Source organism: Amblyraja radiata, chromosome 1, assembly GCF_010909765.2.
Source record: "Amblyraja radiata isolate CabotCenter1 chromosome 1, sAmbRad1.1.pri, whole genome shotgun sequence".
Lineage (NCBI taxonomy): Eukaryota > Metazoa > Chordata > Chondrichthyes > Rajiformes > Rajidae > Amblyraja > Amblyraja radiata.
In genome coordinates this window covers 62,520,891-62,545,244 of record NC_045956.1, presented here as the reverse complement: position 1 = coordinate 62,545,244, position 24,354 = coordinate 62,520,891, and the positions used below count along the sequence as shown (strand labels likewise).

The 24,354-nt window shown below is 45.1% G+C and overlaps 1 protein-coding gene across 1 annotated transcript in view; it reads right to left on the bottom strand.

Moving 5' to 3' along the window:
• Positions 1-539: 539 nt before the first annotated feature.
• The window catches only part of LOC116979175 (probable E3 ubiquitin-protein ligase HERC4), a 75,443-nt gene continuing 51,628 nt past the window's right edge, over positions 540-24,354 (bottom strand). The window contains exons 15-20 of the mRNA XM_033030752.1: positions 18,620-18,786; positions 12,121-12,187; positions 11,082-11,167; positions 6,576-6,756; positions 2,943-3,045; positions 540-1,412 (exon numbers count right to left, since the gene is read on the bottom strand). Of these exons, the coding sequence (XP_032886643.1) occupies positions 1,198-1,412; positions 2,943-3,045; positions 6,576-6,756; positions 11,082-11,167; positions 12,121-12,187; positions 18,620-18,786 (819 nt within the window). The 3' untranslated portion in view covers positions 540-1,197. The remainder of the gene's footprint in view (positions 1,413-2,942; positions 3,046-6,575; positions 6,757-11,081; positions 11,168-12,120; positions 12,188-18,619; positions 18,787-24,354) is intronic.

Sequence of the window (24,354 nt, the reverse complement as noted above, 5' to 3'; positions counted from 1 at the left end):
TATTAGTTCTCCAGTTCCTGATTGAAATGGCATTATAACCAATTTGCCCGCCTAATAAAAATACTGTTTCTAGTTCATAAATCACGTTGTATCCAATGAGCTTTATGGAAACATGTATTATTGCAGAACTATTTGTCGTTAATTTCTGTCGTTTCATGTGCAATTGTTAAGAATTCCTAACGGACGGGATTGATGAATTCTTAACACATTTTATTACATTGTGGCAACAAGCCCTTCGGCCCAACTTGCCCACACTGACCGACATGTCCCATTTACACTAGTCCCACCTGCTTGCGTTTGGCCCATATCCCTATAAACCTGTCCTATCCTTGTACCTGTCTAATTGCTTTTTAAATGTTGCAATAGTCCTTGCCTCAACTACCTCCTCAGGCAGCTCGTTTCATACAACTACCACCCTTTGTGTAAAAAAGTTACCTCTCAGACTCCTATAAAATCTTTCCCCCTTCACCTTAAACCTCTGTCCTCTGGTTCTCGATTCCCCTACTCTGGGAAAGAGATAGGACAAGTTTGGAAGGATATGGACCAAGCGCAGACAGGTGGGACTAGTGTAGCTGGGACGGTGTGGGCAAGTTGGGCTAATGGGCCAGTTTCCACACTGTATCATTCTATGACTCTAGGACAGGTTTTTTAATGCTTAGCAATTTTCAAAGTTACATTTAAGCAGTTTTCTAGTTCCTGATCGAAATGCTATTATAACCAATAAAAGGTTATAAAAGTAATAAAAGGGATGTTCCCCAATGCAACAGTTGTGTGACATCCAATCTGTGTTAATGGAAACACTTATGATAACAGATCTACCTGTCATTATGAGGAACTCCAGTTGCTGGTTTACAAACAAACAAGACACAAAATGCTGGAGTACCTCAGGATCCTTCCCGACCCGAACGAAAACAACACCCACCCATGTTGCCACGGATGCTGCCTGACCCTCTGAGTTACTCCAGCACGTTGTGTGGTGCTTTGCACTGGTGGCTGGGAAATTGACATTGTGTTCAGCGCAGACATGGTGGGCCGAATGGCCTGGTGCCTCCTCATCTCTGCCTGGGTCTTGCTGAGACTGTCTTCTCACTGTACCTTGCTACACGTGATAATAAAGAAACCACTGAACCATTGGGCACGTGCAACATGATTTCCACTCGCTCAGAGACGCTCAGGAGCAGCAGATGATTTCAGCCACTAGGCAATCCCGAACCCCCGACTGCATCCAATCGCTCGGAGGAACCGCTCCCTCAGGATCTCCGCACTGCTGTACCGGGGCAGATCCAGCATTTGGTAGCAGGTGTGAGCAGTCGGGAAGTACAAATCCGGATCAGGTCTGAAATCCTCCCGAATGACGATCCTGAACTTGCCCATGCCTCCAATGGGAACCTTGTCACAACCTGTGAGGAAGGCTGGGAGCAGTGACAAAACAGAAATCAACAACTCAATATGTCAGCAATTGCAAGCTTCGTAATAAACATTTTGGGCGGCAGTGGCACAGCAGTAGAGTTGCTGCCTTCTGCCCCTGTCCCACTTAGGAAACCTGAACGGAAACCTCTGGAGACTTTGCGCCCCACCCAAGGTTTCCGTGCGGTTCCCAAAGGTTTTTGTCAGTCTCCCTACCTGCTTCCACTACCCGCAACCTCCGGCAACCTCCGGGAACCGCACGGAAACCTTGGGTGGGGCGCAAAGTCTCCAGAGGTTTCCATTCAGGTTTCCAAACTTCGCACAGCCAGCACCTGAGGTCAGGGTGGAACCCGGGTCTGTGCGGCTGTGAGGCAGTGGCTCTATCTGCTGTGCCACTGTACCGCTCCTCTTACACTATTCACTATTACAGAGAAACAGAGCAAAATACCCATGTGCTCTATGCTACTGTTGGTGAACATAGAACATTACAGCACAGGAACAGGACCTTTGGCACACAATGTCTGAACCAAACATGTTGCCTTGTTAAAATGCATTCCTCTGCCTACATGTTATCCATATCCCTCCATCCCCAGCATATCTATAAGTCTATCTAAAAGCCTCTTGAATGCTACTATTGTATCTGCCTCCACCCCCCCTGCAACGTGTTCCAGGAATCTACCACTGTGTAAAAAATCTGTCCTGTATATCTCCTTTAAACTTTGCCTCTCCCACCTTAAGGCCATGTTGTGTAGAATTTGATTTTTCCATCCTGGGCTAAAAGGTTCTGACTGACTACCCTATCTATGCCTCTCCTAATAATATATACCTCATATGGTGTTCCCTCAACCTCCCACTTGCCAAAGAAAACTAAGAAATCCAAGTTTGTCCAACCTCTCCTTGTGGCTAATACCCTCTAAACCAAGCATCATTATGGTAAACCTATTCTGCACCTTCTCTGAAGCCTCCACATCTTTCCTCTAGCGGAAGCAGAATTCAATCATGCCATTCAATCATGGCTGATCTATCTTTCCCTCTCAACCCCATTCTCCTGTTTTTTTCCTGCATTAATAAAGGTGTCAAATGTTATGGGGAGAATAGGGTTGAGAGGGAAAGATAGATCAGCCATGACTGAATGGCAGAGTAGACTCGATCTTTCGATAATTCTGCTCCCATGACTTATGAATTTAGGAACTTATGAAACCAGCCTGTGGGAGTATGGGACTGTGGACGGGTGAGCATGTGACCAACTTCCATCACCGAATGAGTTGGACAGTAAATCCCCTTTATAAACTTTAACTTATTCTATAACTTACCTCTTTGCTTCCCACCCCCAACCACTAGAGGATGGATGTGGAGACTTTGGATACGATGCAGAAGAGGTTTACCCCATCCACTTGCCTTCTCCCCTTAACCCCTGATGGTGGTCACCCCTCATCCTTCTAAATCCCAGCAAGTACAGGCCCAGAGCCGCCAAACGGTCTTCGTACGCTTCACCAAAACCCGACTGAACGAGTGAAACCAGCTGGATGACTCACCCAGGAAATGCTTCTTCTCCTCCTGGGTTAGCTCATGAAACATCTGCCAGAACTGGACAATGGCTTCATCCATTCTTGTGTAGCCCGACCCGTAACTGGCGTTCTGTCAGAGAGGGCAGAGAAACACTTCATAAGTTTATAGGTTACTAGACTAAGTGGGACCCGTTGGGTCCCAGCATCACACGGGAGGGCTGGTCACCAATGCAATATTCCACCTCTCCACCAATTCCAATATTGCCAGTGGAGGGGTGGGGGCTTTCTGTTGCGCTAGTATGGGTGTTGCAGGCCGAAGGTACTGGTTTCCAGAGGGCTAGTATAGACATTGTGGGCCGAATGGATTCTTGGGCTGGCAGCCAACTGTTGCAACGATTTAAAAAGCCAAGCCAAGGCAAACAATTTGGCTGCAGCCACCCGACAACCAAAATTCATTTTGTGAACACAACCTTGTTAAAAAGGCGAGGCAAACAATTGGGCAGCAGCCACCCGACAACCAAAATTCATTTTGTGAAAACAAACTTGTTTTAAAGGCGAGGCAAACAATTGGGCAGCAATCACCCGACAACCAAAATTCATTTTGTGAACACAAACTCGTTAAAAAGGCGAGGCAAACATAGAAGCATACATAGAAACATAGAAAATAGGTGCAGGAGTAGGCCATTCGGCCCTTTGAGCCTGCACCGCCATTCAATATGATCATGGCTGATCATCCAACTCAATATCCTGTACCTGCCCTCTCTCCATACCCCCTGATCCCCTAAGCCACAAGGGCCACATCTAACTCCCTCTTAAACATAGCCAATGAACTGGCCTCAACTACATTTTGTTGCAGAGAATTCCAGAGATTCACCACTCTCTGTGTAAAAAATGTTTTTCTCATCTCAGTCCTAAAAGATTTCCCCTTTATCCTTAAACTGTGACCCTTTGTTCTGGACTTCCCCAACATCGGGAACAATCTTCCTGCATCTAGCCTGTCCAACCCCTTAAGAATTTTGTATGTTTCTATAAGATCCCCTCTCAATCTTCTAAATTCTAGCGAGTACAAGCCAAGTCTATCCAGTCTTTCTTCATATGAAAGTCCTGACATCCCAGGAATCAGTCTGGTGAACCTTCTCTGCGCTCCCTCTATGGCAAGAATGTCCTTCCTCAGATTAGGAGACCAAAACTGTACGCAATACTCCAGGTGTTGTCTCACCAAGACCCTGTACAACTGTAGTAGAACCTCCCTGCTCCGAAACTCAAAACCTCTTGCTATGAACGCCAACATACCATTCGCCTTCTTCACTGCCTGCTGCACCTGCATGCCCACATTCAATGACTAGTGTTCCATGACACCCAGGTCTCGTTGCATCTCCCCTTTTCCTAAACAATTGGGCAGCAGCCACCCGTCAAACAAAATTCATTTTGTGAACACAAACTTGTTAAAAAGGCGAGGCAAACAATTGGGCAGCAGCCACCTGACAACCAAAATTCATTCTGTGAACACAAACTTGTTAAAAAGGCGAGGCAAGCAATTGGGCTGCAGCCACCCGACAACCAAAATTCATTTTGTGAACACAAACTCGTTAAAAAGAAGCGGCAAACAATTGGGCAGCAGCCACCTTACAGTGTAATTCACAGCTCAGAGAGCCGTGACCCTCTCGCTTCCTGGATCTGGCAGAGACTGAGTGAGGGACTACACTTCCGGGTTTTGTAGTCCTGCCCCCTTGCCGCCAGCGGGGGCAGCAGAGAGAATGGGAAATTTTTAAAAAACATTAATATCTCTCTGATTTTTCATCGATGGGAAAAATCCTCCGGTCCCGGAAGGCGGAGGGGTGCTCTAAGCGAGGTAGCCAAAAATGACGGCCGTAGGTGGTGGCGTTCTCTCGGTAATCACACCACAGCGAGCCAAAAGCGGTCAAGATCAGACTTTTAGTAATAAAGATAGATAGGAGCAGAATTAGGCCATTCGGCCCATCAAGTCTACTCCACCATTCAATCATGGCGGATCTATCATTCCCTCTCAAACCCCTATTCTCCTGCCTTCTCCCCATAACCCCTGACAGCAGTACTAATCAAGAATCTATCAATCCACAATAAAAAATACCCAATGACTTGGCTTCCACAGCCGTCTGTGGCATAAATTCCAGATTCATCACCCTCTGGCGACAGAAATGTCTCCTTATCTCCTTTCTAAAGGTACCTCCTTTTATTCTGAAGCTATGGCCTCTGGTCCTGGACTCTCCCACTAGTGGAAACATCCTCTCCACATCCACTCTGTCCAAGCCTTTCACTATTCGGTAAGTTTCAATGAGGTCACCCCTCATCCTTCAAGTAACACTGTGAGGGCAGGAAATCCCACCCCACCCACGGGTCCTGTGAGCTTGGGGACATGAGGAACTGCAGATACTGGAGTCTTGAGAAAAGCACAAAGTGCTGAAATAAATCAGCGGGTCGGGCAGCATCTGTGGAGGGAAATGGACGGGCGACATTTTGGGTCGGGACCCTTCTTCAGACTGTAGATCCAATGTGCTGGCTGTCGGGATTTTATCAGGATAGAACATTGCACAGTACAGCCCTGCAGGCCACAATGTCCATGTCAAACATGATGCCAAGACTAACTTCTATCTGCCTGCACATAATCCATATCCCTCCATTCGCTGCATACCCATGTGCCTATCTAAAAGTCTTTTAAACACCACTATTACATAGGCCTCCACCACCACCCCCGGCAGTGAGTTCCAGGCATCCACCACGCTTAGTCATACAGTCAGGATCGAACCTTGGACTCTGGGGCTTTAAAGCAGCAACTCTACCTCTGCGCCACTGTGCCGCAGCACTTCTGACAACTTGCCTTTTTGATAATGTTGCTTTGAAATAATCTGAGATTCCAGCTAGATCTTAGAGGCATCTGAAACCAGAGTGGTTACATTTAAGGTAAGGTGCAATGAAACTGAAGCTGATTGTGAGACAGAGTTGTGGTCAGAGCAGAACCATCATCGCACAGGGGTGCCGCCGAGAGTGAGAGGGCTGTCGAGATTGAGGAGGGACGCCAAGTGCTACCTGGTGAGGGGGGGGGGGGGGGTGCGGGGCGAGTATGAAGTGTGACCCGACGGATGGTCACCAAGAGTGATGGGGGAAGGGGGGACCCAGCTGGAGACCTCCTGCAGCCATGTGCGTCGGCAGGCAGAAGATAGCTGTTTGGTGAACCTTTGTAACTTTGTCGGTGCCTGAAACGTGGTGACACCTGTGTACTGCCTAGAAACATAGAGAAACATAGAAAATAGGTGCAGGAGTAGGCCATTCAGCACTTCGAGCCAGCACCACCATTCAATATGATCATGGCTGATCATCCAGTATCAGTACCCCGTTCCTACTTTCTCCCCATATCCCTTGATTGTTAGCCCTTAGAGCTAAATCTATCTCTCTCTTAAAAATATCCAGTGAATTGGGGTCCACTGCCTTCCGTGGCAGAGAATTCCAGATTCACAACACTCTGGGAGAAAAAGTTTTTCCTCATCTCAGTCCTAAATGGCCTACACCTTAATCGTAAGGGGTAAGGTCTGCTGTATGATTTTACAGGGTTGCGTGCAAAACAAAGCATTTCACAGTGCCTCGGAACATGTGACAATAAAGTATCATCAATGAATCGCTTACCTCCTCCAGCTGAGGCCAGTCGTACAGCATGTTTCCTTGGAGAAGAGCCATCAATTCGTCAGGAAGGAACAAATCTACAACTGGCAAAGGAACATATCGAAACCCTTCAGAGAAAGCTTGGAAATGTTTCTCCACCGATGTGTTAAATATGTAGTCCACATATTTGTCAACGAATAACTTCCTGAGAGAGAAAAATCCATGAGAGAGATTATTAAACTGAAGTTGTATCGGTTGGTATTGGTGTTGGTTTCCTATTGATAAACACAAAATGTTGAAGTAACTCAGCGGGTCAGGCAGCACCTCTGGAGAAAAGGAATAGGTGACATTTCAGGTTGAGACCTTTCTTGAGACTGGACAATTACTATTGCTATTGTCTAGATTATTTTAGTTTTATATAGTTTATTGTCACATGTACTGAGGTACAGTGAAAAGCTTTTTTGTTTTGTGCTATCCAGTCAGCGGAAAGATCATATATGATTACAATCAAGCCATCCACAGTGTACAGATACAGGATAGAGGGAATAATATTTAGTGCAAGATAAAGTCCAGTAAAGTTTGATTGAAAATAGTCTGTATGTCTCCAATGAGGTAGATGGTAGGTCAGGACTACTCTCTAGTTGGTGATAGGATGGTTCAGTTGCCTGATAACAGCTGGGATGAAACTGACCCTAAATCCGGAGGTGTGTGTTTTCACACTTCTGTACCTCGTATATTTGAGATACAGGGAAAGACATTGCTTATATTCTATTTAGTCAAATCATACAACATCCCTGTACAATGAAGCCATGCACACGTACTACAAGTAGAACAAGGAGAAAGATATCAGAGTGCAGAATATATCGTTACAGGTTTATAGCATTACAGTTACAGAGAAAAGTGCAATGTCCGCAATGAGGTAGGTTGGACAATTGGGCTAGCTGTGGAAGGACTGAAGTAGTCTGATAACTGTATGTGTAGGAAGGAACTGCAGATGCTGGTTTAAACTGAAGATAGACACAAAAAGCTGGAGTGACTCAGCAGGACAGGCAGCATCTCTGGAGAGAAGGAATGGGTGACGTTTCAGGTTTGAAGAGGGTCAAGGGTGTTTTATCGTCATGTGTCCCAGATAGAACAAGGACATTCTTACTTACTGCAGCACAACAGAATATGTACACATAGTACACTGTAAACAATATGATAAACGAGAGAAAAAAAGTTCAGTATATATACACATACCCACAAGTACACACACACACACACACATATAAATATATACACACACACACACACAAATATACATACACACACATACTCAAAAAACAAACAATAGTAGTTCAATAATAATAACTATAATAGTCTATTGAACTTCAGAGCTTATTTGAGGTTGTAGTGTTTAATAGCCCGATGGCTGTAGGGAAGAAGCTGTTCCTGAACCTGGATGTTAGAGTTTTCAGGCTCCTGTACCTTCTTCCCGATGGCAGTGGTGAAATGAGTGCGTGGCCAGGATTGTGTGGGTCCGTGATGATGTTGGCTGCCTTTTTGAGGCAGCAACTTCGATAAATCCCTTCGATGGTGGGGAAGTCGGAGCCAGTGATAGACTGGGCAGTGTTCACAACTTTTTGCAGTGTCTCGACTCGAAATGACACCCATTCCTTCTATCCAGAGATGCTGCCTGAGTTACTCTAGCTTTTTGTGTCTGTCTGATAACAGTAGTCTGATTGTTGTGGGGAGTGCAGAATTAGGGGCCATAAATGTGAGATAGTGATCTACAAATCAGTAGTGAATTCAGGTGAAACCTTCTCCACCCTTCAAATCCATATTGATGGAACGGTTTGAAGGAATGTGGGTCAGATGCTGGCAAGTGGGATTAGTTTGGTTAATCACCTTTGTTAGCATAGACCAGTTGGGCTGAAAGGCCTGTTTCCACGCTACGTAGTTATATGACTCTCAACGATTTTATGATAACACTACTGCCATCAATAAATTGGATTCCAGCGCATTCCTACAATCAACTCTTCTGGATTATCCCAGTTTCCAGGAACTAAATGTGTGGTCATTTTTTTTCGCATTACTTCTTTGGCTATCGGGCCTATAAGGGCAAGATAATAGTCATAGAAGCATACAGCTGGGAAACAAGCCCTTCGGACAACATGTTGACCAAGCTGCCCCATCTAAGGAAGCATATTGCCATATTACTCTAAACCTTTCCTATCCATGTACCTGTCCAAGTGTCTATCAAATCTATATTACTAAAACTCTGATCTTGACCGCTTTTGGCCCACTGTGCTGCGATTTCCGACAGAACGCCACCACCTACAGCCGTCATTTTTGGCCACCTCGCTCAGAGCCCCCCTCCGCCTTGCGGGTGCGGATGACTTTTCCCATCGATGACAAATCAGAGAGATATTAATGTTTTTCAAAAATTCACCATTCTCTCTGCTGCCCCTGCTGGAGGGAGGGGGAGGGACTATAAAACCAGGAAGTGGTGTGCCTCACTCAGTCTCTGCAAGGGATGAAACCAAGGGTCACGTCTCTCTGAGCTCTGAATAACACTGAACAAATGAAAACTGAACACTGAAAATGAAAATATGGTTTGTTTGAAGTAAAAAGGCACTGCCTGCAAATGGTTGTTTGGGTGCTTTGGCTTGAAGTTGAAAGGCACTACTTACTGCAAATGGTGGCTTGGGTGCATTGGCTTGAAGTTGAAAGGCACTACTTACTGCAAATCGTGGCTTGAGAACTTTGGTTTGAAATTGAAAGGCACTACTTACTGCAAATGGTGGCGTGGGAGCTTTGGTTTGAAGTTGAAAGGCACTACTTATTGCAAATGGTGGTTTGGGAGCTTTGGTTTGAAGTTGAAAGACACTACTTACTGCAAATGGTGGCTTGGGAGCTTTGGCTTGAAGTTGAAAAGCACTACTTACTGCAAATGGTGGCTTGGGTGCTTTGGCTTTAAGTTAAAAGGCACTACTTACTGCAAATGGTGGCTTGGGAGCTTTGGCTTGAAGTTGAAAGGCACTACTTACTGCAAATGGTGGCTTGGGTGCTTTGGCGTGAAGTTGAAAGGTACTACTTACTGCAAATGGCGGCTTGGGTGCTTTGGCTTGAAGTTAAAAGGCACTACTGCAAATGCACTGATTTCCTGTTTGCATTGTATATTGATTTTAGATAAAACGCTACCACTTATGGCTGTGATTTTTGGCCATCTTACTCAGTTCCCCTCCGCTGTGCAGGTGCAGAAAATTCTTCCCATCAATTAAAAATAAAAGTGTTATTAGTGTTTAAAAAATGTTGAGAATCTCTCTCCTGTCAATCACGCCATGAAAGCCACACCTTTTCCGGTGGGAGGGGGAGGGGTTATAAAACCTGGAAGTGTGGGTGTGGCTCAGTCTCTGCATGATGGGGGAGGGAGAGGTCACGACTGTCTGAGTTGTGAATCAACTGAACACACTGAATGTCTACTGAACTGTAAGTTTGGTGTTTTGTGTGGTTTTATGGTGGTTTTACCCTGCATGAAATGGTATGAAGCTGCATTTGAATTTAGTGGCCTTGCACCCTGCTTGAAGTGGAATGAAACTGCACTTGAATTTGGCGGCCTTGCATCCTGCTTGAAGTGGTATGAAACTGCACTTGAATTCGGTGGCCTTGCACCCTGCTTGAAGTGGTTGGAAACTGCACTTGAATTCGGTGGCCTTGCACCCTGCTTGAAATGGTAGGAAACTGCACTTGAATTCGGTGGCCTTGCACCCTGCTCATAGTGGTAAGAAAATGCACTTGAATTTGGTGGCCTTGCACCCTGCTTGAAATGGAATTTTGGATACAGCCAGCTCCTGCTCAAGACACCAATGATGGGGCAATAGCCTGATGTTAATTGAGGGATAATCATTGCACAGGATACTGTAGTTAGTGCCCTAAAGAGCCTAGATGGTGGGTATATGGAAAAACCGCCAGAGAAGGTAGTTGAGGCAGGTACTACGACAACATTTAAAAGACCTTTGGATGGTACATGGACAGGAAATGGTTTGGAAAGATATGGGCCAAAAGCAAGCAAATGGGTCCAGCTAAGGAGGCAACTTGATCAGCATGAACGTATTGAGCTGAAAGGCTTGTTTCCATGCTGTATGACTCTATACCATAGCAAATTGGGAAATTACCTACGGGGCATAAAGCATGGAACTATAGATGCTGGAATTTTGTGTAGAACACAGAGCTTAGGGCGGCACGGTGGCACAGCGGTCGAGTTGCTGCCTGACAGCGCCAGAGACCCGGGTGTGATCTTGACTACGGGTGCTGTCCGAACGGAGTTTATACATTCTCCCCATGAACCGTGTGGGTTTTCTCCAGGTGCTCCAGTTTTCTCCCAGCAAAGACATACAGGTCTGTAGGTTAATTGGCTTCAGTAAATTGTCCCTGGTGTGTAGGATAGAACTAATGTGTGGGTGATTGATGGTCGGCACGGACTCAGTGGGCCGAAGGGCCTGTTTCCACGTTGTATCTCTCTAAAGTCTAAAGTCTGAAAAAACTGACCTGTTGTGGCTTTGCACTGGAATATTTTTCCCATTAGGAATGAGTTCATGTCTGGTTATTGATCCATCAGCCATGTCTGCCCCAATCTAAAAGATAAATTCAACATGAGACAGGAGAAGATGCCAACAGATTTTTTTTAATGCACATTTTTGGAAATGACAGCAAGCAACTTAATTACTCAGATAGTTACTAAGTTTGTATGAAAACGCATCATATTCCTTGCAGAGCCATTAGTTCAGTGGGTGTGGGTCTGGCTTGGTTAACTAGATAAAATTAAAAATTGGAGAAACAAGGAACTGCAGCTGCTGGTTTACAAAAAAAGACACAAAGTAGGTCAGGTAGCATCTCTGGAGAACACGAATAGGTGAAGTTTCAGTTGGGATGGATAATGGTATTTGGTGCTGAGGTCTATGGGAAGGGTATGTCCTGGATTGTAGAGTGCCCTTCAGTCACTTCCATGTCTCCTCTAGTGCAGAATGACACTCCCACTATGATATCTATGAAGACTGAATGAAGGCACATGAAACTGCAGATAATAGTTTACCAAAATAAAACCCAACAAAGTGCTGGAGTAACTCAGCGGGTCAGTAATGGATAGGTAATGTTTTGGGTCGAGACTCTTCTTCAGACTGCTGGATATGGGAGAAAAAGCTGGAAAAGTGGTAGGGATGGGACAAAGCCTGGCAAGTGATAGGTGGATACAGGTGATGGGGGGGGGAGAGAGTGATTGGCAGATGAGTGGACCAAGGCTGGAGATGAAAAGGAGACAAAAAATTGTCAGATAAGGAAAGAAGAGGAGGAGTGAAATGAAGAGCCAGAGGGAGCGATATTGAAGGAAGGGGACAGGGGAATGAAGTGAAAATGGGGTGGGATGGTGGGAGATATGAGTTTGTGCACCAGGGTGGGGGAAAAGGGAATGGGCGCTACCTAAAATGGGAGAATTTACTGAGCTGGGGCTAGGGTATCGGGACCTGAGCTCCAGTCAGAGCAGAGGGACAAAGATCAGAACAAGCTTAAGAGAAAGGCAACCGTGACTTACTGTGAAATCCATGCAGAATATCTCCTCCAAGTCATCACCCTCATAATTGAGAAGCTCCTGAAGATTTCTGCAGGAAAAAGGAAAGCAAATCAATGACCAACTGCTGTTGGAAACATGATTGAAGCAAACTCGAGTTTGCAAGCGGCTGATGCCTCACTGGCTCTGGCTTTCTTGCTCCACACTGACTGCGTTAACAATCTAGGGCACCAAACTAGCAACATCAGTAGAGTTGCTGCCTTACAACTTCAGACATCCGGGTTCGATCCTGACTACGGGTGCTGGCTGTAAAGAGTTTGTACGTTCTCCCTGTGACTGAGTGGCTTTTCTCTGGGTGCTCTAGTTTCTTCCCCCATTCCAAAGACGTGCGGGTTTGTAGGTGAATTGTCTTCTGTAAACTGTCCCTCGTGTGTGGAATAGACCTGGTGCAGGTGTGTTCAATGGTCAGCAACGACTCGGTGGGACTGTGGGCCGGTTTGCACGCTGTATCTCTAAATTAAATTGACCAGGATCGTGAAGAGCTATCACTGTTCCTGTAATCCATGAAACTTTCAGATTTAAAAACAAGGGTTTATTGAAGTCCGAACCCGCTGCACAATTTCCTGCCTCTCAGAATCCTGGAACGCTGCCTCATGGAACATTTAATCCCAGATCAATTCTGATTTCAATGTAGTCCATGATGAATATGGTCGACAAACCCATTAAAAAACATAAGTAGCTAGTGATATTAACTTTACGACTAATTTCCATCTTGCACTCAAATTCACTTGGACCATCTCCGTTTCTTGATCTCACCGTCTCCATCACAGGAAATAGACTATCGACTGACATCTATTATAAACCTACTGACTCCCACAGCTATCTAGACTACACTTCGTTCCACCCTGCTTCCTGCAAAGACTCTATCCCCTACTGCCAATTCCTCCATCTGCGCCCAAGATGAGGTGTTCAAGTTACATTTATTGTCACATGCACCAACTGGTACAGTGAGATTTGAGTTACCATACAGCCATACGGATAAAAAAGAACACAATACACGATAGAGTTTAACATAAACATCCCCACACAGCGGAATCAACGTTTCCACTGTGAGGGAAGGCAACAAAGTTCATTCATCTTCCAAACTAGGACATCAGAGATTTCCTCATTTTTTAGGGAACGGGGAATCCACTCTTCCAACTGATGAAGTGGACCCTTTAATAATATTCAAGGAACTGCGCTGGTCAAGAAGGCACAGCAACGACCGTTCTTCCTGAGGACATTAAAAGAGACTGGCCTGCCCCAACAGCTGCTGACAACCTTCTACCGCTGCACCACAGAGAGCATATTAACGTATGGCATCGCTGTGTGGTATCTCAGCTGCACGGAGGCGGAGAGGAGAGCTCTTCAGCGCGTCGTCCACAGAGCGCAGAAGATTATTGGGACACAGCTACTAGCCTTGGAGGGCATCTACCACACACGGTGCCTCAGGAAGGCCGTCAGCATCCATAAAGACTCCTCACACCCTTGTAATGGACTGTTCGAACTACTTCCCTCCGGCAGACGTTACAAGGCCTTCTACGCCCGAACCTCCAGACTCAGGAACAGCTTCATTCCCAGAGCTATAGCGGCTCTGAACCGGCCCTGCTGTGTGCCCCCCATCCCCCCTGGACTGTCTCCCTCGGATGGTCACGTCGCACAGACACATCTGCACTTTAGTCTGTTGAACTGTTTTGACTATTTTACTGTTGTAATGTTCTTTTTACAATCCATGTTCTCGGGGTATCTAAATCTAAATTTTATTAGCTATTTATGTTATGACATCGGATGGAAGCTGCATACCAAATCTCGTTGCGCTTATGTAGCAATGTAACAAAATCTTGAGATTTTAAAAATCGTCTTTAATTTATCCCATCAGATAAAGCATAAAAAGAATAATTTGACACCTAATTCACTTTCATATCTTCAGTATTAAAAAAGTTATGGCCATTTTCATACTCGGAAATTGGCATCTTGTTCCCTATTGTTTTTTCATTGACTTAACACAAAAGCTGTGATCGAGAACATTTAAAAGCCCATAACTTTCTTAAAATTTAAGAGAACTGAAAGAGATTTTCAGTTATTATAGATTGAAGCATTCTGAAACAAATATGAAACAATCTTACTTTGATGAAATTAAAGCATATAGTTAGTTAGTTACCTAATTGTAGCTAATGACAAAATTAAATTACTAGATCTAAACATCTATCCATTTCTTAAGAATAGATTAACATTTTTAAATAGCCTAAGTGTCCAAATAACATTCACACAAGAATTCATAATATAACATAATTTTTAAATCTCATTGTCATGGGTTTATAGGCCAAATGGAAGGAACCTGTATTAATTTTAATGTTTAATACCTGTAAATTAATGGCCATTTAAATCAGCTTGCTAGTGGGATTTTCTGGAATGGGACCATTTGGAACGTTGAGATTGTGGTGATTTAGTCCCCCATATCGGCAGCAAATACACTGCCGGTTTGTTCGGGGACTAATTCGCCGTTTCGCAACTTAAAATGTGAATTAAATACATCTTAAGAAACACTTTTACACATAAAAATAAACTACTTTCTTTTACCTGTCCCCTACATAAAATCCGGCCTCGTTGTCGGCGTTGACGGCTTCAGAAGCTGATTTTAAAATCACTCCAGCGAATTAAAAAAAACACACAGAACGGCCTTCGGAACGATTCTTTAGCAACATCTTGCACTCCAACAAAATATAATTCAGGACCAGGTCGGAAAAAAAACGCGTTTTAACCCCGCCCCCCCCCCCTCAAACACGCCAAAATCGCGCACACGGCCAGTGGCAGAATTGCAGCGCCGCTGAAGGCAAGTATTGTAACATACCTAGCTTATGTGCAATGACAATTAAAAATATTATAATAATAATAATAATAATAATAATAATAATAATAATAATAATAATAATAATAATAATAATTATTATTATTATTATTATTATTATTATTATTAGAGTAACCATCAGCAGTGGGTTTTACTTGCCCAAGGGGGGAAGTGTCTCAGTCAAAGATTGTGATCACAACTCTAAAGTTAAGTCAGTACAGCAGGACATTTCTACACCAAAAAAGATACCAACTGAGGAAGTACAGATGTGAGGTAGATTGATGCTGTGAGGCTGCGAAACAGTCACTCTGTACTCACAGTCACCTGATTCTGCGGCTTGGCACGGACACTTTAATAACTGGCACTGGCCACTTTAATAACTGGCACTGGCCACTCAAATCAGCTGCCCCGGACATTTTTATGATTGGTTTTACTGTATTTTAACGTTGTTGTTTTACCTGCTTTTAACTATTTATACTGTTCCATCAGGGACTGGATTGTTTTTAGTGTTATTATGTGTGAAATGTTTTAAATTTCATGTGCGATGCTCCGGTATTCCCTGGGAAACGTCTTTTCATTTTGCACTGTACAACTGTTGCTTGCAAGATGACAATAAAGGTTGATTGATTGACAGATTGATTGATTGATTAATTACAGGATTTGTGGTTTACTTTTACATTGTACAAGAGTCGCGACTTCTCGGTTCCGCTTGCAACAAGATACAAAAGTAAGCGTACTTAATAATTAATAATTTTATAGTGTTAATAATTATTAACAATCCAGTGTTAATAATTTGACTGGATTGCGACTGTTTGGGTCTTGGCTTAATTGGGTACACAGATAAGGAAGTAAATGTGTTTAATAGCAGATACTAGTTGGTGGCATCTGTGTGCTGTATGTGTCAAGGTAAGGACAATGAATATATTGACAATTGATACTAGCTGGCATCCTCTGAATTTTGCACGCAGTGGAATTCAAAGGTAGCGATAACAAATGTGTTAATGGCGTCTGTGTGTTTTGGAGGAGAAATAACAGTGAGTATGTTAAATAGTCGATAATAGCTATCGTCTCCTGAAACCGCTTGGAGCGGAGTTCAAAGGTAGTGAAAATGAATATGTTAAATAACAGATACCAACTGGCAGCTTCTTTTAATGTATTCACGGCTTTTGGGACTTCCACACATCATAGGTGAGGCCCTCACTAAGGTCTCCCCAGTATCCCACAGGTCCGCTCTTGCTCCCCCTCCCTCCAGATGCAACAGCCCCCCTCGTCCTCATCTTTCACCCCATCAGCCGTCACATACAGCACAAAATCCTCCAACATTTTCGCCACCTCCAACAGGATCCCACCACCAGCCACATCTTCCCATCTCCACCCCTTTCCGCTTTCTGTAGAGACCGTTCCCTCCGCAATTCCTTGGTTAACTCATCATTTCCAACCCAAACCACCCCCTCCCCAGGTACGTTCCCCTGCAACCGCAGGAGATGCAACACCTGTCCTTTTACCTCCCCCCTCGACTCCATCCAAGGACCCAAACAGACATTTCAGGTGAAGCAGAGGTTTACTTGCTCCTCCTCCAACCTCATCTACTGTGTCAGCTGTACCAGGTGTGGACTTCCATATTTCAATGAGACCAAGCGCAGGCTCGGCAATTGTTTCATTGAACATCTCCGCTCAGTCCACCTAGGCCTACGTGATCTCCCAGTTGCTAAACACTTTAACTCCCCCTCCCATTCCCACACTGACCTTTCTGTCCTGGGCCTCCTCCATTGTCAGAGTGAGGCCCAGTGAATTACAGCACCTCATATTTTACTTGGGCAGCTTACAACTCAGTGGTATGAATATTAGAAACATAGAAAATAGGTGCAGGAGTAGGCCATTCGGCCCTTCGAGCCTGCACCGCCATTCAATATGATCATGGCTGATCATCCAACTCAGTATCCTGTACCTGCCTTCTCTCCATACCCCCTGATCCCTTTAGCCACAAGGGCCACATCTAACTCCCTCTTAAATATAGCCAATGAACTGGCCTCAACTACCTTCTGCGGCAGAGAATTCCAGAGATTCACCACTCTCTGTGTGAAAAAAGTTTTCCTCATCTCGGTCCTAAAAGATTTCCCCCTTATCCTTAAACTGTGACCCCTTGTTCTGGACTTCTCCAACATCGGGAACAACCTTCCTGCATCTAGCCTGTCCAACCCCTTAAGTATTTTGTAAGTTTCTATAAGATCCCCCCTCAATCTTCTAAATTCTAGCGAGTACAAACCGAGTCTATCCAGTCTTTCTTCATATGAAAGTCCTGACATCCCAGGAATCAGTCTGGTGAACCTTATCTGTACTCCCTCTATGGCAAGAATGTCTTTCCTCAGATTAGGAGACCAAAACTGTACGCAATACTCCAGGTGTGGTCTCACCAAGACCCTGTACAACTGCAGTAGAACCTCCCTGCTCCTATACTCAAATCCTTTTGCTATGAATGCTAACATACCATTCGCCTTCTTCACTGCCTGCTGCACCTGCATGCCTACTTTTAATGACTGGTGTACCATGACACCCAGGTCTCGTTGCATCTCCCCCTTTCCTAATCGGCCACCATTCTAATCATAGAGAATATTGATTTCTCTAACTTCAAGTAACTCTTGCATCCCCACCTCTTACTCCTCCACCTTCTCTTTCCCTTGCCACCCACCTGTGACACACATTTCTCCCACCTCCAGTCACCCTGTTCCTTTCTCCTCCTCCAATCCCCGAGTCCCCCATCTCCCTTTTGTCCCCCCTCTTTTCCCTCCCTATCCCCTTTCACCCAATTCCTCCCTCCGGCTTTTCATTTCACTCCACCTCTCCTCTCCTTATCTGACATCTTCTTGTCTCCTTGTCACCTGTAGCCTTTGTCGCTTACTCCACCCATCTGCCAATCAAATCACCCCCCTCATCTGTATCCAAGCTTTGTCCTTTCCCACCACTTTTCCCGCCTATTCCAATCAGCCTGAAGAAGGGTCCCGACCCGAAACATCATCTGGCCTTTAATTCCCTTCACAGATGCTGCCTGAATAACTGAGTTCCTCCAGCACTTGGTGTTTTGGTAAAGATTCCAGCATCTGTTTCCAGTTTCTTGTGTCTCCGTTCTGATGACTACGTTGGATTGATCAAATGAGACCAATGAAGGTTAATAGCCCAGCTCCATGGCTCTCAACCAGAGTTAACGAAGCATCTGAGACTGAGTTTAGAAGGATGAGAGGAAGACCTCATTAAAACTTACCGAATAGTGAAAGGCCTGGAAAGAGTGGATGTGATGAGGATGTTTCCACTAGTGGGAGCATCTAGGACCAGAGGCCTTAGCCTCAGAATAAAAAGACAGACCTTAAGAAAGGATGTGGAATTTCTTTAGTCAGAGGTTGGTGAATCTGTGGAATTCATTGCCACGGGCAGCTGTGGAGGCCAAGTCATTGGATATTTTTAAGGTAGAGATTGATAAGTTCTTGATTAGTAAGAGTGTCAGGGGTTATGGGGAGGAAGCAGAAGAATGGGGTTGAGATGGAAAGATAGATCAGCCATTATTGAATGGCTGAGTAGACTTGATGGGACGAATGGCCTAATTCTCCTCCTCTGACTTATGAACTTATGAGCATGACTTACCGGCCGACTGTTGGGGAGAGTTCCTTCAGGTCATCGAGAGTAGGTTGCTCATTTAGCAGCTTCTTGTAGAGGGCCAATGGGAAGTGGAAGTCCACCACATAACCATGGTACAGGGCCAGCCAGCAGATAATGCCCAGCAGGCGAAATACATCATTGATTTCTGGCTCCTGTGTGTTTAAATGTGAACAATGTAACCCATTCATCAGCACTCTTTACTTGTCTTGGTGTCACTGATCATAGTCATACGATACGATACAATAGAACTTTATTTATCCCAGGAGGGAAATTAATTTGGCAACAGTCATAAAAAACACACAATACATGAAACATGAAATTAAAGTGATGTGTGGTAAGGCTTTGGGGATGTGCAAAGATTGGGGAGGTGGGGGGGTCAGTCTCAGTCCCGGTCTACGCCATGACAGAAGGGGGAGGAGATGTACAGTTTGATAGCCACAGGGAAGATGGATCTCCTGTGGCCTTCTGTTCTGCATCTTGGTGGATCCAGTCTGTTGCTGAAGGTACTCCTCAGGTTGACCAGTGTGTCATGGAGGGGGTGATCTGTATTGTCCAGGGTGCTCTGCAGTTTGAGGAGCATCCTCCCCTCCAAGACCATCTCCCATGAATCCAACTCCAACCCCTGGACGGAGCCAGCCTTCCTGATGAGTTTGTTGATCCTATTGACGTCCACAGCCTTCGCCCTGGCTACCACCGATTGGTAGAACATCTGCAGCATCTCATTGCAGACGGAGCCTTCTCTAAAAGTACAGGTGGCTCTGTCCCTTGTACAGGGCTTCAGCATTCCTGGACCAGACCAGTTTACTGTCCAGGTACACTCCCAGGTATTTGTACTCCCTGGTAAACTGCACATCCACACCATTGATGGAGTGTGGAAACAGGCCCTTCGGCCCAACTTGCCCACACTGGCCAACATGGTCAACACTGGTCCCACCTGCCTGCATTTGGCCCCTGTCCCTCTAAACCTGTCCTATCCACGTACCTGTCTAAATGTATCTTTAACGTTGCGATAGTACCTGCCTCAACTACCTTCACCATACACCCACCACCCATTGTGTGAAAAAAGCTATCCCTCAGATTTCTTTTAAATCATTCCTCTCCTCACCTTAAAAGTATGTCCTCTGACCCTCGATTCCTCTACTTTGGGCAAGAGACTGTGTGTCTACCCGATCTATTGGACAGGTTGGGAGAGTGGCCTGAAAAGTAGCAGATGGAATACAGCGTAGCAAAGTGTAGAGTCATGCAGTAGGAATAAAGACAGACTATTTTCCAAATAGGCAAGGAATTTAAAAATTGGAGGTGCAAAGGGACCTGAGAGTGTTGGTGCAGGATTCCCAAAAAGTTAATTTGCAAATCGAATCAGTAGTGATGTAGGCAAATACAATGCTAACATTTATTTCAGAATAGTAAGATTAAACGAGAACTTACCAGTTTGAAGTTTGGTTTTTATTTTATGAGGAGTTACGATGAGGGATTACGTGAAGACCCCGCCAGCACGGGTGCGCAACATTCTTCAAAGCAGCGCTGTGGAATCACAGTAATAGTAATTGAAATAAACATAGTAAGATAAGAAGAACTAATATACCAGTTGACCTTTATAATAGAGGGCGGGAGCGGAGGGCACGTAATCCCTCATCGTAACTCCTCATAAAATAAAGATCAAACTTCAAACTGGTAAGTTCTCGTTTAATCTTACTATTTTACTTCGGAGTCACGTGAGTGACTATGTGAAGATTTTAAAGCTCTGTGATTTCAAGCCGTGGAACAGTCCATGCTTCACTCACTGCCGAAGTCATTCAAGGGAGGAAGTATGTTATTGTATTCAGACATGTATCCAATTCAGACAATAACAATTTATTTTAACAAAATAATCCTCCCTAGGGCTAAATATATTACAGAATTCAAACTTGATTCTGCAACACCGCAGGTTTGGTTATTGGCTTATTATAAAGAATTGGAAGGTCTTTCTCTAGACCATCCTGCTGTTGCCAGGATATGGTCCATAGGCACTTCCTTGTCTCTAGCTGCCGGTGTTGCTGTTGCCCTTGTGGATAGAAACTTAAGATGTCAGTATCCACCCCAGCAGTTCCCAAACCTGTTTGAGCCATCTAGCGATGGTTAGTGCTGATACCCGGCCATTAGGCTGTTTATGGCTGCCCATAGTGCCAATTTACTTCCTCTTAAGTTTTAGTAGTCTTAAGGTATAATAGAAGGTGTGTCATTACACATAGTCGGGTGTCAGATGGGTATATCTGGAATTCCAAATTTTGTCCTGATGTTCCTGGTCTATCTTGTTTAACAAGCTCTAATATGTGAAGTTATCTTTTCTGGAGATGCCATCATTTATCCCAGTCTCAGTTTATGTAGAAACTGGACCCCTAGAGCAGTACCATCAGCATACTGTTTTTAAATGTCAGTTTCCCCCCCCAGGGACAGGGACATTGCTGGTGCCCCTAGCAATGTTAGTGCAACACTGACGTCCCAGATCTGGGAGTACCTCACTCTAGGAGGGTTAGTGTTATAAATAATCCTCATAAGTTTGACAACTAGAGGGTGAGATCCCATGGAGAGTTGTCGTGGCGCCTGCCACCAGCAAGCTGACAGGGCACTCCTGCATAATTATAGTACTGCAGCTCAGTCCTTCATCGACATGAAGGCTGGATAGGAATTCCCAGGACGTTGGTGGTTGTCGCTGTATTAAACGCTACACCAGTCCTTGTTGATTCTTGATAGGCCGACATGATCAAGCTCATGGTCCTGTCCGCCAGCCCGGATCTAGCATGGTGGACTATGGTTCAGAGACTATGTCCGAGACCACAGGGATCCATGGCTGTGTAGGCCAATCAGGTACTTTCAAGACACCTGATGCTGAGTCCATATGTGTTTTTACTTAGGATCCGACTGATGAGGCAGGAGGGAAAACATTGTAAACAATTATTCCCCATTCAGTGAGTAACGTCCATTGCTGCTGCCCCAAGTGTGGTTCCCAAGCGGCATATGTTGGTAACTGGTGATTGGGTCTAGATGCAAATGGATCGATATCTGGTGTCCCTCTTTTAGTAATATCAGCAACTTTTTTTGTGGTCCAACAGCCATTCGGTGCTGTCATTGAATTTTCATGACCTGGTGTGTGCCACTGTATTGAGCTTACCTGGTAGGTACGTTTGCTGATAGCCAAATATGTATGTTAACACACCATAGCCAAATATATTGGCCAGATTGACACATGATATCGATCTTTTCTCCCATATGATTAATATATGCCACCACTGTGATATTATCAATTTGTAGGCGGACATGCAGATGGTGCATTGTGAGCAGTAGGCTTTTAACCCATAAAACGCACCCAACACCAGTGTTTTTAGTAATGATGATTACTAATAATGATGGGCTGGAACTATGCCAAGTATTCCCTTTCATCATTATAACTCCAAATTGCTTAGGCTGGTAACTGCATAGGTCGATCAAAGTGACCTGCAAGGTGTTTTTGCTCTTGCACTTTTGCCCTTTTTGAGCTTTAATGATGCAAGGCCCAAACTGAGTAGCTGGAAATGCTGCTCCTAGTTTTCCAATTACCCTTGTCTCCTGTCTAATAGATGGTTTATTTTGTAATAATTAATTTTGTTGTAGGCTTCCACCAAGTCTGCTTTACTCTTTGGCAATGTTACAGACATATGGATTACGTTAATTGTAAATCCCAGAAAGTCCAGTTGTGGATGCCGTCAACTTAGATTTATCTGGATGGAGATGACCCCAGAGTTTCACCCAATGTTTGGTAGCTAAAACTGCTGATTTAGCTAGATCCAGGGTGTTTTCCCCACAATTGATATATCATCAAGATATGCCATGACAATATGTTTTTGTTTCTAATATTGCCAAGGCCAGTTTTAATATCTTGGTGAATAGTCTTGGGGCTGAAGTTAACCCACTAGGCAACGCTATACTCTGCCATTGTTGCCCCATCCAGTTAAATTTTAGGTATCGACAATGATCCCTCCATGTCTCCCAAAACAGCAATGTCAATCCTGCTGTCATCTCTGTACCATCGTCTGGGCGAGCAACCAATGATATGCCCGCTGTCAGAAGTTTTAAAATCTTCTGTAGTTTGACCTCCTGGGTTTTTGTGCCAGTCCCACTGTACCCCCAGATGGCATTGTTTGCTGCTGGCATTTTTAACGAAGTAAAGTTCACAGGAGGCCTATACTTCTCCGTAATTTCGTTGCCTGTTCCTGCAGAGGATGGAAGTTCAGGTAGTCAATGCTGGCCGCCAGCTTGGTCTGTAATGGTACTTTTCGTTGATCCGTAATTTTGGTGATCACTCCCAGTAGCTCCTTAGGATTCTGCACCCCTGCACACTGCCGTTTTCTTCAGCCAAGTCCCCTTCTTCAGGACCAGCCCAGCCCTGGTCCACAACGCTCTCCTCTGTCGAGGGAGATGCATTGTTTTACAGCCCTCGATAAGGTGCTGTTGTGGGAGTGAGAAGACTCCCATAGTGAGCTTGCTCCATCTCCCGGAGCAAGTCACGGGCGGACCTCTGCTGCACTCGGGCAGCGTGCCCCTTCGGCCGGACTCAGATGAGTATGATCGGCCGGGCTGAATCTTGCTGGGCTTTGCCTGCTGTGCTGCTTTGAGCTGTACGACTCATGGCGCTGGATTCAGCTTGGCAGAGTTGGAGTCGGTAAGTGGACCTTAGTAACCACTCCAACGGTCACTTCCACTGCCCTTGGGCAGTGCGTCCTCCTGGCCGGACTCCCTGAGTCTATCGGCCGGACCAACTCCTGTTCTGCCTGCCTGCAGCCCGCTGTGCTGTTTCCAGGTATACAGCTCGCGGTGCTGGGCTCAGCCTGCGCCGGTCGTACCCGGCTGTCGGCTGTCGGCTGCCGGAACCTTCCTAGTTCCTCACAGCCTGCGGTCCTGGAGCCGCTGGTCACTCATGGCTGTCGGTACCTTCCTGGTTCCCCGCAGCCTGCGGTCCTGGAGACCGTTTTTTCTTCCCCTTGTCCAACGTGCTGTAACATAAAGCACAGCAAGGGGAAGAATACAACTTCAATATAATTTTTCTTACCTTGTAGGTCCGTTTCAATTTTGCCGCGGGAGCGCTCCACCCCCGCCCGTCGCTGTTGCACTGCGTGAGACGCTATGTCGCGCATGCATGCTGGCGGTGTCTTCACGTAGTCACTCACGTGACTCCGAAGTAAAATTAAATTTATTCTTAGAATACAAAGATGGGGATATAATGCTGAGGCTTTATAAGGCACTGGTCAGATTGCATCTGTGGTATTGTGAGCAGTTTTGTGCCACATTTCTGAGGATGGATGTGCTGGCATTGGAGTGGGTCCAAAGGAGGTTTACGAGAATGATCCCAGAATGATTGTGTTAACATATGATGAGTGTTTGCACTGGGTCTCTCACTGGAGTTTAGAAGAATGATCATTGAAACTGCCCGAATAGCGAAAGACCTGGATAGAGTGAATGTAGAGAGGATGATTCCACTAGTGGGAGTGTCTAGGACCAGAGGCCATAGCCTCAGAATAAAAGGATGTACCTTTAGAAAGGTGATGAGGAGGAATTTATTTGGTCAGTGGGTGGTGAATCTGTGGAATTCATTGCCACACACAGCTATGGATGCCAAGCTAAAGAGTATTCTTAAGGTGGAGATTGACAGATTCTGAATAGTACGGGTGTCCGGGGTTTCCTTTATCCTGTATCTATACTCTGAG